The sequence below is a fragment of the Canis lupus genome, chromosome 36 (assembly GCF_048164855.1).
Source record: "Canis lupus baileyi chromosome 36, mCanLup2.hap1, whole genome shotgun sequence".
NCBI lineage: Eukaryota > Metazoa > Chordata > Mammalia > Carnivora > Canidae > Canis > Canis lupus.
In genome coordinates this window covers 19,975,837-19,992,388 of record NC_132873.1, presented here as the reverse complement: position 1 = coordinate 19,992,388, position 16,552 = coordinate 19,975,837, and the positions used below count along the sequence as shown (strand labels likewise).

The 16,552-nt window shown below is 41.5% G+C and overlaps 1 protein-coding gene across 4 annotated transcripts in view; it reads left to right on the top strand.

The window, feature by feature from the left end:
• Positions 1-16,552, top strand: part of CDK15 (cyclin dependent kinase 15) — an 81,413-nt gene that overhangs the window by 41,157 nt on the left and 23,704 nt on the right. For all 4 annotated transcript variants that reach the window (XM_072812667.1, XM_072812665.1, XM_072812669.1 and 1 more), the window contains exon 10: positions 3,835-3,898. In XM_072812667.1, coding sequence (XP_072668768.1) covers positions 3,835-3,898 — 64 coding nt within the window. The remainder of the gene's footprint in view (positions 1-3,834; positions 3,899-16,552) is intronic.

The window sequence follows — 16,552 nt, the reverse complement described above, 5'->3', positions numbered from 1 at the left end:
ATAAAATTTACAGTCTAACCATTTTTTAAAAGATTTTATTTATTTATTCATGAGAGACAGAGAGAGAGAGGCATGGCATAAACAGAGGGAGAAGCAGGCCCCCTTCAGGGAGCCCGATGTGGGACTCAATCACAGGACCCCGGGATCATGACTGGAGCCAAAGGCAGATGCTCAACCACTGAGCCACCCAGGTGTCCCACTGTCTAACCATTTTTAAGCATATGATACATTAAGTGCACTCACCTTGTTGTGCAACCATCACCACCATCCAGTTCCAAAACCTTTTCATCACCTGAAACAGAAGTCTGTGCCCATTAAGCATTAACTCACCATCCTCCTTCCTCTCAGCACCTAGTAAGCTCTCAATTGTCTCTATGAATTTGCCTATCCTGCGTATCTCCTGTCAGTGGAATCACATAGTATTTGTCCTCTGTGTCTGGCTTGTTTCACTTATATTTTAAAGGTTCATTCATGTTGTAGTGTGTGTCAAAGTGCTTTAAGCTATACTGTTGTTGTCCTGGGTCCTCTCTTTCAAGTTTTCTTCCTTCAAGCAGGCTTCTGGAGCATTCTTGCTAAAAGTGTATGATAAAGGGTTTCTTGAGAGATAGAGCCAGAGTGGGGGTTTTATGTGTAGGGGAGGAAATTTGTCTTCTCTGGAACTGCTTTACAATTTTGAGGCAGAGACAGAATTTTGTTATCTCAACTACAGTTCCAACTCTGAGGACAAAGTGAGAACAGTCACCACATTCTGCGGTGCGTTATCTTTTACACTACTACAGTTCAAGGAGGGTAGAAACTTCAACATTACAGACAGATCCTGAATTAGTGTTTCATTAAGCGTCTACACAGATGAAAATAGGAAAGCTATTTTGGGTTCCATGATATTTGACATAGGAATTGCCTCTTTGAAAGCAACCGGTCCATTCTACTCTCCCAGCCTTTAATCACAACTGTTCTTTACATTTATCCTGAGATCTCACTCTTAGGAATGAAGACATGATGAGAAATCCTGAATCTTTACCATCTTTCTAAAATGCCTGTGTGTGCATGTGTGTATGAGCGTGTGTGTGTGTTTTCATCTGAATAATTGTCACCTCTTTCTGATCATTTTTTTTAGAAATCTAATTCTTGTAATAAGTGTTTTTAGCAAAGAATCCCAAATGCAGTTCTAAAATCAGAATAAAATAAACTGTGCAGACTTCAAATCCATTAATCAAAATGCCTTCAGTTTCCATTCCAACAAAGGGAGAAAACAGCCCTGTGCAGCCCACTATGATTTCAAACATAGCATTCACTAGCTGCCTTTTAAGAGCCTTCAGGGAGGGAGTAAGTCAACAATTTTTGGTTTTCAGTTTCCCAGACAGTCAAGTGGACATTTAGTAATTTTCTCAAGTGAAAACAAATTCAATAACTTTCAAATAGAAACTGAGCATCAAATTTCCACATAAAGGATATTGACTTTTTATTTAAATTTTTAAAATCTCAGGCTTAAAGTTTTTAGTATAATACTTAAAAATGTTTGGTTGGTATCCATTTTGTTGGCTTTAATTAAACATAATACAAAGTAACCAATAATTCTAGTAACTATCACCTTAGAGAAAATATGGATGTAGTTGCTAGTTATTTCCTTTGGTGCTTTTTCTTCATTGTCTCTGCTCTCTTTTCATTGTGCTTTGCCAGTCACCAGAAGACATATGGGTGCATGTGAATCACTTGTTTACATGCACATCTGTGCAAATACAGAAGATGGCAGGTTAAAAAAGAAGAATCAGCTTCCCATCCTCTGGGCCTCTCCCACAAAAGAAGAATTAGTCCAGTTGGTTTTTCAAAATGGATTCCAGGATTCTTCGTGTTCTCTCAGGCTCAGGGTGGTTGATAGAAAAAGCCTATAATCCTCTCAGTAGCTTTTCAGTTTGTTTAGGGAATGGATCAAAGAAAGATTTTCCTGGGTGGCATGATTTTTTTTATTGTAAGAGAGAAAATAGCACTTCAGTATCTTTTGTTTAAGGAGATCTTAGCAGGCACTGCAAAATGTACCTCTCAGCCAGAGTCCTAGTCAGCAAGCTGGTAGATATTAAGATTCTAGATTCTTCATTGATTATTAATCATTGTTAGGCAATTGACTTCCTGCCATAACAATTGGGCTGGCAACTATATCCAGCATTTTGCAAATGGATTTATTAGATTCTTTCTATGAGAGATGCTTCTAAAAAGACCTATGTTGAGATATGCTTCTAAGAAGAGTTACATTGAATAGTGGTGTAGTGAAAGTTACTGGTATTTCCCTAATATTTCACAGGAACAATGTTATTCTAGCTCCCAGATATAACTGACATTTGGCTTTTATGGTTATAGCAAAAGAATGGTAAAATGATGCCTATAAAAGAACTCACAGTAAAAGCACTATCCCAGATCTGAAGTGTTTTGACTTTGTACTCCAAAAGACTTTTATTTTCATATTAATTACAAACTGGAGCTTCAATTTGGTAAACCAAAGCATAAGTGAGCTCTTTTTCAAGTGATGCTGTTACTTTTACAATCCACCAAAGCCAAATACCATATTCCAGACTGACAGGCCACCAAGAAAACAAGAGGAGATGAATTCTGTAGGAAGGACTAGAGTTAGGTTTGGGATCATTTTTAGCCAACATTCCACTGTCTAAAGGTCAGTAATCTGAATCCTTTTTAATTTGAGCACATTGGGGAACAGCTGAATGATCATGCTGAGGCATAATTCAGGCGATGTTCTTGTCTGTGTGTGTGTTTCATCCAATGTAAGGCAAAGGGAAGGTCACTCCTGTCTCTTTATATCCCCGACTCCCAGAATAGAATCCTGCTATACGGTGACCACACCATAAATATTTAGTGATGAGAATATGACTTTAAGCAAGGCTGTATGATCTACCTTAGAATAATAATTGAGGGGCAGCACAGTGGCTCAGGGCAGCCCAGGTGGCTCAGCGGTTTAGCACCGCCTTGAGTCTGAACCATAATCCTGGAGACCTGGGATTGAGTCCCACATTGGGCTCCCTGCATGGAGCCTGCTTCTCCCTCTGCCTGTCTCTCTCTCTCTCTCTCATAAATAAATAAAATCTTAAAAAATAATAATAATAATAAAATAATAATAATTGAGTTAGTGAAGACAGTCTCAGGACCTATATTTGGATGCTCCTGAGAAACACAACCAGCAGGATGTATAGAGATACACAAAAGGAGATATATTATGGGAATTGGCTCATGTGATAATGGAGGGTGAGATATGCTGTCCACAAGATGGAAAACCAGGAAAGCTGGTGGTATAATTCCCCAAAGGCCTGAAACCTAAGGGGATGCTGGTATAAGTCCCAGAGTCTGAAGGCCAGAGAACCAGAAGCTCCAATGTGTGAGGGCAGGAGAAGATGGATGTCCCAGCTCAAGAAGACAGAGACAGAATTTGCCCTTCTTCCACCTTTTTGTCCGATACAGTCCCTCAATCAACTGGGTGATGCCCACCCACACTGGAAAGGGCATATCTCTTTACACAGTCTACTGATTCAAATACTAATCTCTTCCAGAAGTAGCCTCAAAGACACAACCCAAAATAATATTTTACTAGCTATCTGTGCATCGCTATGCCCAGTCAAGTTGGCACATAAAATTAATCATCACAGGATTTTAAGAATACATAACAGTTTGGCCCATGAAACTACAAATATGGGTGACACTAAAGGTTCTTTCCTGCGTGCGTCAGCTGGCAAAACGTGATGTATAAAATGAATTATTCCCTATTCCTCCCTGATCTGTTCTTCATGTCTCCTGCCTCATCTTTCTTTGTCTTTCTTTGGCTTCACATAGGTGTTGGGAGTCCCTACAGAGGATACCTGGCCTGGAGTTTCCAAGCTACCTAACTACAATCCAGGTAATATTGATTTGAGCTTCTGAATGCTCTGAAAATTAGCAACATGAAGGCATTTGCCACACAGAGTGCCCTCCTTTTATTGTTAACTCAACAGTGAAGATAAGTCTAGATGAATTTTTAGAATCATATATTCCCTGCTAATCCTTTTATGAAAAGAACTCTGAAATAGTAGTTGAGGTTAGTTAGATCAGTTCTTCAACTCTGTACAATACCAGTAGCAAGCTTAAGAATTTGGAATGACTATTATTGTGGATTCCACATCCATTTCCAAATATCCAATGGCTCAAAAGAATGTCTCATTGTTGAGCCCCATGACTATTATTGGCTTTGTTTGCTAGGTTATTGTACCTCATAAAATATAAAAAGAAAGCTAATGCAACAGAGGGGAAATAGAGGCTCATTAGGCCTCACACAGGCCAGGTAAGATATCTCCATATTACAGAAGAGGTCATCCATTGTCTCTGGACCTAACACTTGGTCGTTCTCATCACCCATTTGGTCTTCCATGACTGGCTCCTGGGAATGGATTTGGAAGTGTTGGAGGTGGACTTGCCCATTGGGGAAGTCTTTGAGAAGTGGTCTCAAGGCCATGCCAGAGAGATCATATTACCCAGTAGTCACTTCAAGGATGTTGAGACAGAAGGAAGGAGACAAGAAATGAGCTACAGGATGAAGGGCTGTATCAGAGGCTGGGGAAGCAAGTGATGGCCATACCAAAGCTGGACTCTTGCTGGAAGGACTAAAGGGGAAGGAAATGTGTACAGATAAGGGCAAAATTGGGATAACTATGGCTCAAGTTAGATATTCTAGTCTTTATATTCTGATGCAGACCCATCACTAAATATGGAGTTTCCCCAAATTGTTGTCATTTCTAACTTTGGTATGAGATCATCTTAGAAGGGTCTCATGAGAGCAAGAAATTGTAGGGAGATTACAAAGGCAATTAAAGAGGATAACAAAAGACATAAGAGACCAAGGATATTTTTTCTTCTTTTCTCCAGCATATAATACTTTTGCTCAAATAGCTATACATAAGGATCAGACAACTTAAACCGACCAGGATTGTGAAAACCCTACAGCAAGCTAAAATCATTTCAGCTGCCTTATGAATGATCATATGCACTGCCAAACAGCCTTAGATTAACATTTACAAATAGTTTACCATTTCCAACTATTTTGCTAGAGTTTAGCACCTGAGAAAAATGCCACTCTGGCCACACAAGGCTTGGAATAGTGCCTTTTCCTTGTGGCCTGAAACAGAGAGAAAAAAGAACAGGCTATTGTAGAGACCATGGTCCAGTCTGTCATAACTCTATCTCCAGTTACTGTGGTTTCTAGGAGAACCTGGTTCTATTTTCCCCACCTTGCCTATCTATACCTCTCCATACCCACTCTGCTCTCCAGGTGAAAATGGAACCCCTCAGCTTCCTACCATGGATGCAAGCAGAAGTTTAGGGTCAGGGGAAACAATTGGGGTGGTGTCAATACAAAGCTGCTCTGGTGAGCATTTGCTGTTCTTCCAGACTTCAAACATTTGGGTTTCAGGTCGGTTCAAGCAAATAAGCAGTGATCCTTAACAGAGAACGCCTCGGTGAGAACAGTAATGATAGAAACTTGTTCAAAATGTTTCCCTGCCAGATTCTGTACTAAATAAGATAACTGGGTCCCAATAAAACAGCGAGAAATATGTTGCATTTTTCATTTTGCTGTCATTTCAAAGTAATGTGCAATTTTTTATTTATGAAGAGAATTCTCTGGGCCCAACATCAATAGGGTTCATACTTTGCATTGTTTTTCTAGTAGGGATTTGATTTAATTCAAATAAGTCAAAAAATTTTGAACACCTACTATCTGCCAGGCACTATATTGTGTGTTGAGTTTGCACAGATGAATATGGTACATTCTTGGATCTCTGAGAACTTGGGTTTGTATTCATTTATCTGCACTCTTTCACCAGCTCTCCTTATGGAGGGGTGTGATCATTTGTGATCCTCAATTCCATGGGTTTGAGCAGCATGTAGCTGTGGACCAAGCTAAGCTTGTGAAAGGGAGTTGTAACCCTTCCTTAGCTACAAGGAAGATATCTAATTCTGTATTTGTAAATCTTAGAAGTCCAGCATATCTTCAGCATGGAGTCAGTACTACTGATAACTCAATCATAAGAACTATGTTTTAAAAGGGTCATCATCTGTGTTCCAGGACCATCCCCTATGACAACAAGAAGCCCTTTTAAGCCACCCCCATCACTGAGCTGCCATTGGTGCTTCCACCCACTTTAACTCCAGTGATTAAGAGAACAGAATAGGGGATGGGAGCCAGAAAAGTATCACAGAGGAGAACAGTAACACCATATTGGATGATATTTCCATTTCTTTCCTTTTCATTCTAGTAGGAAGATTCCCCAAACTTTGAATTCAGCCATATAATAATTTGAGAGAGCTGAGAGCTCAGAACTCAAAAAAAAAAAAAAAAAAAAAAAAAAATCCAGTGTCCATCTATGCATACTCTATCCTTTCCCAGACCTCGTCTGGACTGTGTCTAGGAGAACAACACAGTTTCTGTCTGTGTAGGTTTAAAAAAATACCTGGTGGTGACCCCACCTGGATAGGTTTCTCTGGCCAATTACCTGTTTTCTTGGGGTACTGATGAGCAAGGGTGGTAGGTTTTCTAGCCATCAATTTAGAATCTTGTGCCTGATTAAATCTGGGCAAGGGAAGAGAGATATGCAATTTTAGACACTAGGCTTCCTTTCTTTTTCTTTTTTCTTTTCTTTTCCTTTCTTTTCTTTTTCTTTCCTTCCTTCTTTCCTTCCTTCTTCCTTCCTTCCCTCCACCCCTCCCCATTTTAAGCAAGCTGGCTGAGAACTCTGTGTCCTCTACTTCAAAGGGCCAGTTGTCTTATTTTGATGTGGGCAGATTGAGAAGTAGGCTTTGAAAAGTAGGCTTTTTTTTTGTTTAATCTTTTCTCCTGGGATAGCTTTCAGAGCAATATATCCAAGTGTCAGTAAGGGGGTTCTGACGAGCACAGATTCCCAGACTCTCAGCAGGATCATTCTCTAACAGAAATATAAAAGTGAAATATTAAAAACCCTGGAACGTGAACTCCATCTGCAGAGTAGCCAGTGGCTTGCCTGCTTGCACCATGGGAAAAAAAGATCTTGAAAAAAGAGGGAGGAGAAAAAAAGTGCTTTGAGTAAGAGGTTTACAGGTTTAGTAGAGCATAGTAACATCCCCTCAAAGAAGTGGGTGTTGCTCTGTGACCCCCCAAAATGCTCTGCCTTTGACTCAGCCGCCAGAACACTCACCCTCCCCCGGCAAAACACCCCCTTTTCACATGCTAACTGAGGCGCCTGTGATTGGCTGAACAATAAACTGGTCACACTTGCTAAAGGCCTGCCATCTTTCACACAATTAGCCAAGACACATTAATCAAACTGGCGGTGAACTGGGGCTGTGCTGGCCTCCAGCGGGGGCGGGGTGGGGGGGTGCTGCGTGCGTTTTGGTCATCCTTAATAAGAGTCCATAGGAAGCAGTAATAAAGAGCAACATGCTGGAGGGAATTCTACTATCAGAAAGTCTTGGAAAGGTTAAAGCCCCAGTTGATGCCCTATCTGGGGTATACTAGGTTTATGGCAGAGAGGATCCCAGCAACTTCGAGCAAACTGGGTATTGGTCTTGGCTACAATCTGCTCATACAAGACAGTAGTGTGGATTTAAAGAGTGGACCCCCACAGACAATTTTACAAAGTTCCCTGGTCCTCTTAGCTTCCCTTCCTGCCCCCACCCCCCCAAAAGTCACTCAAGAGTCCCTCCCCTTTTGAGCCTCAAGGGCTTCAAATCCAACTAAACCGATAGGAATAGAGCCTCTATAAGAAGTAGAGAACCACTTAGAATCAATTAAGAGAAAGTATTAAATGGCAGGGTGTTGGTCCTAAACTAAGTATTTGGAGGACATAAAAAAAAAAAAAAGTTAATTTTGAAAGAGAGAAAAAAATAAGCTAACGTTTGTACTTTCAGTGGCAATACTTTCCTTCTTTTCTTTTCTAAATTCCCTTTAAATAGATTTTTTCCAATGGCAATATAGAGCTAATAAGATCATACCTTAGGGACCAGTTTGCTACAGAATCATGTAAGGCTTTTAGGAGAACCAACTAAATATTTAGACGTTTCTCAGTGAAAGTAAACGGAGTCCTTACTCCTCTGGAGGTTGTCCAGTCACCATCTCATTAGATGCAAAGATCCTGTGATAAAGAAAAACTTTTTTTTGTGCCCACATGATTGCAGCCCAGTTGTGGTTTTTAATGTGTCATTGATTGTTTCATCCAACTCCTTTTGCTCCAATGAAAGGGTCTGTCGTGGCTCTGTTTGCTTCCTTAAACACGGGTTTTGAAAGCGCTCATGCTGTGTGAGCTCAAATCCTAGTATTAATGTACTGCTGGGTTCATTTCACTACACTCAAAAGCGCTGAGTTTAAATCCCTCTCAATTCCATTTGAGGCACCAGAAGACTTTATCCTTCTCCACTAATGGTTCCAAGTTTACATCTAGATACTGGGGGTCAAGGACAGGAGAGGATTTAGAAATAACAGTGCATGACATTAGTCAATGCATTTGCCAAATTGGCAATTAGTTCCTGATGTGCGTGCAAAGCATTTTATTCCTGTCTCTTTGATGCTTGTTCCCATTGAGAAGGGAATAGAGTCCACAGAGGCCTTCAAACTTTTAAAGAAATATCTGCTGAAAATCATGCCTGATTTGTGACATGAGCTCAGCTGCAGGGAAGCATCCGGGATTATCCTGGTTCTTTCAGCCCCAGGAAAAAACCCTGCACATGGAAAGATTTTCCACTGGAGGAACTTAGTGGAAATCAAAAGGCAGGAAAGCAGTGCTAAAAGCCCTGCAGGGACCCAGAATCAGATGACTATAAACCATATAGTCAAATGGATCCTGCGGACACCCAGTTATCCTCAGGACGCCTGCTTTTTCAACTTTTGACCACCAGGTGGAAGCAAGAAATAACAGGCCTGGAATACAGACCGCAGACAGCACTACATTGCAGCAATCTAACCTTACCCTTGGAATGTTTTATTTTGACCTGAAATCCGGTGTGAGAGCTTCACTTCATCTGACACCACTATGGGACAGGTGAGGATTGCAATCTAAAATGATCCTTGTCCCTATTGGGATGACAAAGAGCTACGACGCCTTGGGCTCAAGGGGTTCTGAGCAAGTCTTTGTGTGTTTGCTGTGAACACAATGTAAGATCTGCATCAACATCCACTTTGTCACATGAGCTGTTAGCCGAGGGAGTTACTCGGGACTGAACTCGGGGAAGCTACTGATAAAAGAGGTTTTAATTATGGACAACAACTCCTCACAAATAGCGAGTCTGAGCTCCACCTTGTACTACCTGGGGCACTTGAGGAGGTTCCCTAATCTGCAAAATGGGAGCAATCCTATCATTTTAAAAGCATTCCCGTGCACCAGGCACAGAACACACATAATTGCTACTTCTTATAACCGCCTGCCAGGGTCCATGCTGCGGAGAGTAGCTCGGTTTTATTCATGAGAAAGCAGGTTTTCTCCCAGGTTGGCCCAGAGGTATTTCCTAGCTTGGAGAGGAGTCCGTCCACGTCCAAACCTTGTTCTCTTTCCATTGGGCATATTGCATCCCTCTGTCTCATTTTGCAGGGTGGTTCTGGGAAATAAACAAAATTAGTGAACCTTATCTGCCATGGTTCCTAACTTCCAATGGGTGCACAAAGTAAGTTAGTTCCCATCCTAGTTTCACCCAGGGTGGAAGTTCATTCAGTGGTTCAGTGACTTGTCAGGGTTCAGACTCAATGCAAGTGTATGAGAATTGAAGGTATGCTTGTTTTTTTTTTGTTTTGTTTTGTTTTTTTTAAGATTGATTTATTTTATTTGGGGGGAGGGAGAGCAGGGGGAGGGTAGAGAATCTTCAAACAGACTCTTCGCTGATCAAGGAGCTCCATCTCACCACCCATGAGATCATGACCTGAGCCGGAATCAGCCGGTCACTTAACTGACTCAGCCACCCAGGTGCCCCATGAAGTTATGCCTGTTTTTAAAGTTTAGCTCCCTTAAAATTCTTGACTTCCCTCTAGATGTTAGGCACACCTCCCCGTGCCAGAACTGACTTCTGTGTTAGCTTGCTTAGGCCTAAACCTTGCCTGAATTCACACTCCCTAAGAGCTGACCCTCAGTTTTCAAATTTCTAGCTAAGTCAGTGTGAGCACCTGTGAAGGCTGTCTCTTCTGGTGAAGGCTCCATTCTGCAACCCCCCATCCGCCACTTAAAATGCTGCTTGAAGCCTGCCCACTGTGCCATGGGCTCTTCCCCAGCAGAAGCCTTAGTCTCTCCATGATACATAATGGGTGGCTACTAAATCACAGAAGGCATCAATGCTATCTTTGTTAATCTCACCCCAAGCTTGGAATGGTAGAGAGTGCTAAAGATTTCTACAGAGCAAACTTGATCACTTCTAGGGTTTTAGTATTTTATACATGCCCTCTAATTGGCACATAGTAAGTCAATAAATATTTGTTAAATGAAATCAGTGACCAGGAGTTAGAAAACATGCAATTCTACTTCCAATCACACCCTCTAGGACTCTGATAATCCTTGTTCTGCCCACTTGGCCAAGAAAGCACACACAAGTTATTATTCAATTTTGGGGTAATAATAACTACCGTTTATTGAGCACTAGCTCTGAGTTAGGCACTTTACATACATTATTTTACTTTGACTCACAACAGCCCTGTAGGATGGGGGCAATGTTATCATCCCTACTTTACAGATGAGATTACTAAGGCTCAGGAAGGGATGTGTCTCACCTAGGGTCACCTAGCCAGGAAGGGGGTGCTCCAGAATATCTAGACCTATTGGATAGCAAAGTGGTCCTCACAGCTGAATCCCACCTTATTTTCCAGCTACCAAAGGGCACAGATGGTGATATGATAATGAAACATGCCCTAGACTGGAAATCAGTTAATAACACTTTTCAAGTTCATTTCCAAATGATTATGTCCTTCTAAGTGGACTTGGTTTTAGAGTCTGTGAGTTTGATGACATGTTTTTGGAATGTAATGTGAGTAGAGTCCCCATCCTGGGACTCCAGCAGCCCTGGCTTGCTATAGCTAATGTGCGAACCCTGATTGGGCTCATTACCATTGCACTTCTGCAAGGCTGCAGAAAGCTCCTGGGGAGTTACTATTAACATCTTTATTAACCCGTCCCCCAAATCAGTCAGTGAAATCCATTTAGATACACAGCCTACTTTGATCTTCATTAATAGTTTCTTCTAGTTTCTACATTTATTTTTAGTTTTCTCATCTTTAATTTATTTGGTGGCAATTATTAGTTTTTAGTGATGAGGACTAGATCATCCTAAAATAGTTAAGATTAGGAAAAATTACAAATGAGTGAAAGCAGGTAAAAAAAATTTTTGGGGGGCACCTCGTGTCTAAGTGGGTTAAACATCTGACTCTTGATTTCTGCTCAGGTCATGATCTCAGGGTTGTGGGATCTAGTTCCACCTCAGGCTCCATGCGCTCAAGCAGAGTCTACTTGAGATTCTCTCTCCCCCTGCTGACTCGCTCTGTCTCTCTCTTCTTCAAATAAACAAAATCTTTAAAAAAAACTATTTTTTTAAAGTAAAATCCTGCTAGATTTCTTTCCAGTTCAAGAAAAGGGGCATTAAGATCCTAAATATCATGGAAATGGCTCAACCTGGAAGCTCCTTCCCCACCTTCATGGTCAGTGCCTGGTTCTACCAACCTCTGTAAGGCATAGAGCAAGACACACAAGTAGACTCTCTTGAGGTACTTTTACATTTTAAGGATAAAGCTTAGTGAATTTATTTCACTCTTATTTTTTATCCAAGCATCAATTTTTCATTCATTTAACAAATATTTATGAATGATAGGTGTAAGGAACTAGGAGATTAAAAAATAAAGAAGACATTGATACCTGCCTTCAAAGAATACAGTCTAGAGGGGAAAAATACAAATAATACAATTTGGAAAGTATTATTATAGCAGCATCCCTTAGGGACCTCTGGGAACCCTAGGAAAAAAAGCCCCCTTAGTTTGTCTGGGGAGTTTAGGGACTGTTTGAAAGAAACAGAGCTGGGTCTCAAAGATGACTAAGTGGGCTTTCTCCAGGTAAACAAGAAGGCCAAGACATTCCAGACAAAGGAACTTGACACAAAGAAACAGGAAAGGGGGTTTATTTGGTATTATACCAAGCAGGTAAATTGCTCAAGGAAGCTAGAATGTTAGCTCTGTGGTGGTACATTGCTGGAGATTAACCTGGAAGGGTAGATGGGGACCAGATTGGGAAGTGCTTTGTAATCATCCTAAGGATTTGGACTTTGACCAATAAGCAAAGAGAAGGTACTGGATAATTTTTAACAGGGAAGTGATATGGCAGGACTTAAATTTAAAAATTGCTTAGGGGGCAGCCCCGGTGGCTTAGCGGTTTAGTGCCGCCTTTAGCCCAGGGCATGATCCTAGAGACCCGGGATCGAGTCCCATGTGGGGCTCCCTGCATGGAGCCTGCTTCTCCCTCTGGCTGTGTCTCTGCCTCTCTCTCTCTAGCTGTGTCTCTATGAATAAATAAATAAAATTTTAAATAAATAAATAAATAAATAAATAAATAAATAAATAAATAAATAAATAAAATAAAAATTGCTTAGGACACTATATGTAGAATTAAATTGGTGGTATAACTGAACCCAAGTCTGTCTGCCCGATGCACAGCAAAGTCAATCACTAAAACATAGGGTGTGCAACAAGGAGATCAGAAGCAATGTGGCAATGCTTTAGATTCTAGGAGACAAATATTAAGTCTCAACTAGAGCAGTGGCAATGGAGAAGGAATGGAGGGGACAGATCTAACAAGCATCTATCTAGGTGGTAGAGTCAAGGGGAGGTTATAACTAATGGGATTCGAGTTGTGAGGGAGAAATCGATCTCCAGTGGGTGAATGAGAGGCCCCATCACTGGCACAGAACAGAAAGGGGGAAGAAACAGATTTGTGGAGAAAGTAATGAGATCAGAACATTTTGAGATTACGTATCTAGAGGACCACCAAATGGAGATATCTAAAAAGCAATCAGAAATACAAGCCTATGATTATAAGAGTCCAGTGTAAAAATACAAAATTGGAAGTAATCCATTTAAAGTGGTTTTTGAAGCCTCAGTATGAATTCAGTTACCCAACAGAGAGTGTGAAGAGAAAGAAGGCTATGATAGAACCCTGAGGCACCAGGACTGAAGAGTCAGGCAGAGGGAAAGGGGTCTTTGGAGGCTGAGAAGAAGAGCCAGAGGAGCTGGAGAAGACCAGGAGATGATAATAATCAGAATACCATGAAAATCACATGGTCATAAGCTCAGTGGGCGACATGTCTGTATTCCCAGGGCTGAGCACATGTGGCAGCCCTTAAACATTTGTGGAGACTACAGGGAAGTGGTAAATATTGTCAACTGATATATCATCAAACACCATCCACACCAAACAGCATGATCAAGCTATAGCTCAGGATGCCTGGCTGGTTCAGTCCACAGAGCGTAAGACTGTTGATCTTGGGGTTGTAAGTTCAAGCCCCACGTTGGATGTAGAGATTACTTCATAAAATCTTGAAAGAAAAAAGAGAGAAAGAAAAGAAAGAAAAGAAAAAAGAAAAAAGCTATAGGTCTAACATCATTTATAGGGGTGGACAGATGTCCAGAATCTGCAGAAAGTTTATATGCAGGGTTAGAAAAGTGATAAGCTACAAATATGAGTTGGAATGCCAGGTTCAAATGCCAAGGAGCACACTTCATGAGAGCACCAGCTTTCAGCATCCTAATGACCATGGCCAAAAAGAATCTAAAGCCTGGTAAAGCACCAGAAGAACCAAGTTTAGACTCCTTGAGCCAAAGACCAAGGAAGTAAGTGGCTGTGAGGGCATGAGTGTGGTTAAGGCAGAGGTAGGAGAAGAGCTACAGATTTTTGCAATGCAGTTTTAAAGTTACAGCTTGAGATAGTGAAATAAGGCTAACAACATTATCAACTATTTAAATATATGGTATCTCAAGAATGCATTGTACTTGGGAAATTTCAGAGGTGTAGTTCAGTAGGCCACATTATAAGATAACCTTAGGGTGATTGTGGTAAGACTATAGAAACCAGAAAATGTTTTACCTTGAGCTAAGACTCAAGACGGTTCTGGTGATGTTTTATCAATCAACCAGCAATTCTCTGTTGACATGGATCTGTTGTAAATGAGCTTTCTTATTTCACAAGTGAAATAAGCTTTATTTCACAAGACTTATGAAAAAATGCGTTATTTTATCATGGTAGCAACGCTTCTGCCCTCATTTTAATTTTATTCCATTTAGTTCAGACATTAATATGTTCAGCTTTTCAAGTTTCCTTTTGTAAAATACTTCACTTTTCCTATCTCAAATTCTAAGTGAATTTAAATGAGAACTTTTTTTAAAAAAATTGCAGAAGAAGGAGATGGAGAAAAATTTGGTCTATTGATTTACCATCATTTTTGGAAAGAGAAGGGAAAGAAATAAGCTACCCGTAGCCCTATTGCTTTAGAGGCTACTGAAGCCAGAGAAACAAAGACCTCTTGAAATGGTGCGGTGTAAAATGCCTATCTGTGGATCATTCCCTCATTGATTGCTTGCAGCTTAACTACTGGCAAAAATCGATGGGAGAGAGCCAAGGTCATCCGGCGTCAGGTTATGGGCAGGAGAGTGGGATGGCAGGCCACAAACAAGCACTGGGCTTTGGCTCTGCTTCAGAACAGCAACCTGACCATACCCTGGACACATCAGTCCCTCCAGCTCAGTTAATGTAGTTACAAAACAGATGGGGGAAGAGAGGTACAATCTGGCAAGACGTGGTACCTCAAGTTCAATATAATTACGTTGCCTCCTGGGACAACGCTTACAGATCACCCTTTAATGGAAGAAAATATGAAGGCTTCTCATGCTTCGTCTTTCACCTCCTTGAAAAACAGAAGTACGCATCAAACACTATGTTCTGCAATTTTTTAGATACGTTGATTAATTGAATTTTCACAACTAGCCTGATTGAGGCAATGAGCCTCAGAGAAGTGTGTGGAAGTCGCTGATGAGTGGTTGACCCTGCCCCCTCCCTGCTAGACCAGCACCTTCTGTCTCATTTAGCGCCACCCCCAGAAACATCTGGAGATTATTAAGAACAACGATAACAACACAATGACAGGCCAATGCTGGGCTGTCCCCAGGTTCACCGAATCAGACTCTGCGGGGTGGAGCCAGGGCTTCCTTTAGGTTCAGAACTCTCCCAGGTGATGCTAATCCGCAGCTTGGCCTGGGAACCACTGTGTTAGACCACGCTGCCTCTCCAAGATGAGAGGCGAAAACAAGAAGAAAAAGGAATAAGACTAACATTTATTGAGCCCCTACTAGATGCCAAGTGCTTCACTTCATCTAATCTTCCCAAGCAACTGGAAAAGTATTCCCATTTTACAGATCTGGAAACTTCTGAGTTAACCAGAGACCCCAAATCTCAGAGCTCACAGGCAGCAGGAGAGAGATGTGAACCTGGGCCTGCGTTTGTGTTAGTGCAGCACACAGCTAGGAAGCACACCTCCCACCCACACCGAAGACTCAAGAAATCAGGTGGCCTTATAAGAACCAGAGCTCGGACCTCATTAGAACTTCAGTGCAATGACACTGCAAGTTACTGAAGGAGAACAAAGAGGCAGGAACACCTGAGAGGAGAGAGGAAAACACGGTACACATCAGACCAGAGACGAAGCAGAAAGACAAGAGGCAAAGGGTGTAGAAATACTAACCTTACCCTTACTATTCTGATTCTCACAACAACCCCCAAGAGAGCAGGAGCTATGCTCCTCTCCCTTCTGTAGATGGAGGAGATGTGCTTGGTCCTGTGAGGTCAAGCCACACCCCCAGGTTACACAGCAGGTGAGCTCCTCGGTGGGCACTCAAAACCCAGCTCCAGGGTCCTAACCACTCGGGCTTCTAGTTGCCTGCCACCACTCAAAGGAAGGACGAGAATAGGATTTATTCTGTTTCATGCGCAGAGGGAGGCACTTTACATTCATTATCTCACAGATCTATGCACTCAGTGAATCACTTTGTCCTTGAGGGGCTAATATGACCTCTAGCTTGGGCTGAGGAAACAGGCTGGCCATGGTTCAACTACCTTGCATAAGAGCTCCTGGATGCCACAGCAGCAGTTGCAAACCCGAGGTTCAGTGTTCGAGCCCTGACTCAGCCAATTCCATATCCGTGTGCCACGAGAACAAAGCTAAAGTTGGAAATCCTTTTAAAATATTAAAGTCGGATGATGGGCATTAAAGACGGCACATGATGGGATGAGCAGTGGGTATTATACTCTATGTTGACAAACTGAATTTCAATTTAAAAACTAAAATACTAAAGGCTCCCCAAACACAGTGCATAGGGCTCTAGGAGGGGAAAAACAAAACGTGGGAGAGCATTGAAATGGATTTCCTTATGTTGATTGGAAATTGGGTTTATGACTAAGGGGAAACATTTTAATTTTGCTTGGCCAGGGAGGAACCCTATTTTGGCAGCAGAAAGTGGTTTGGAAATAGACATTCTAAACAA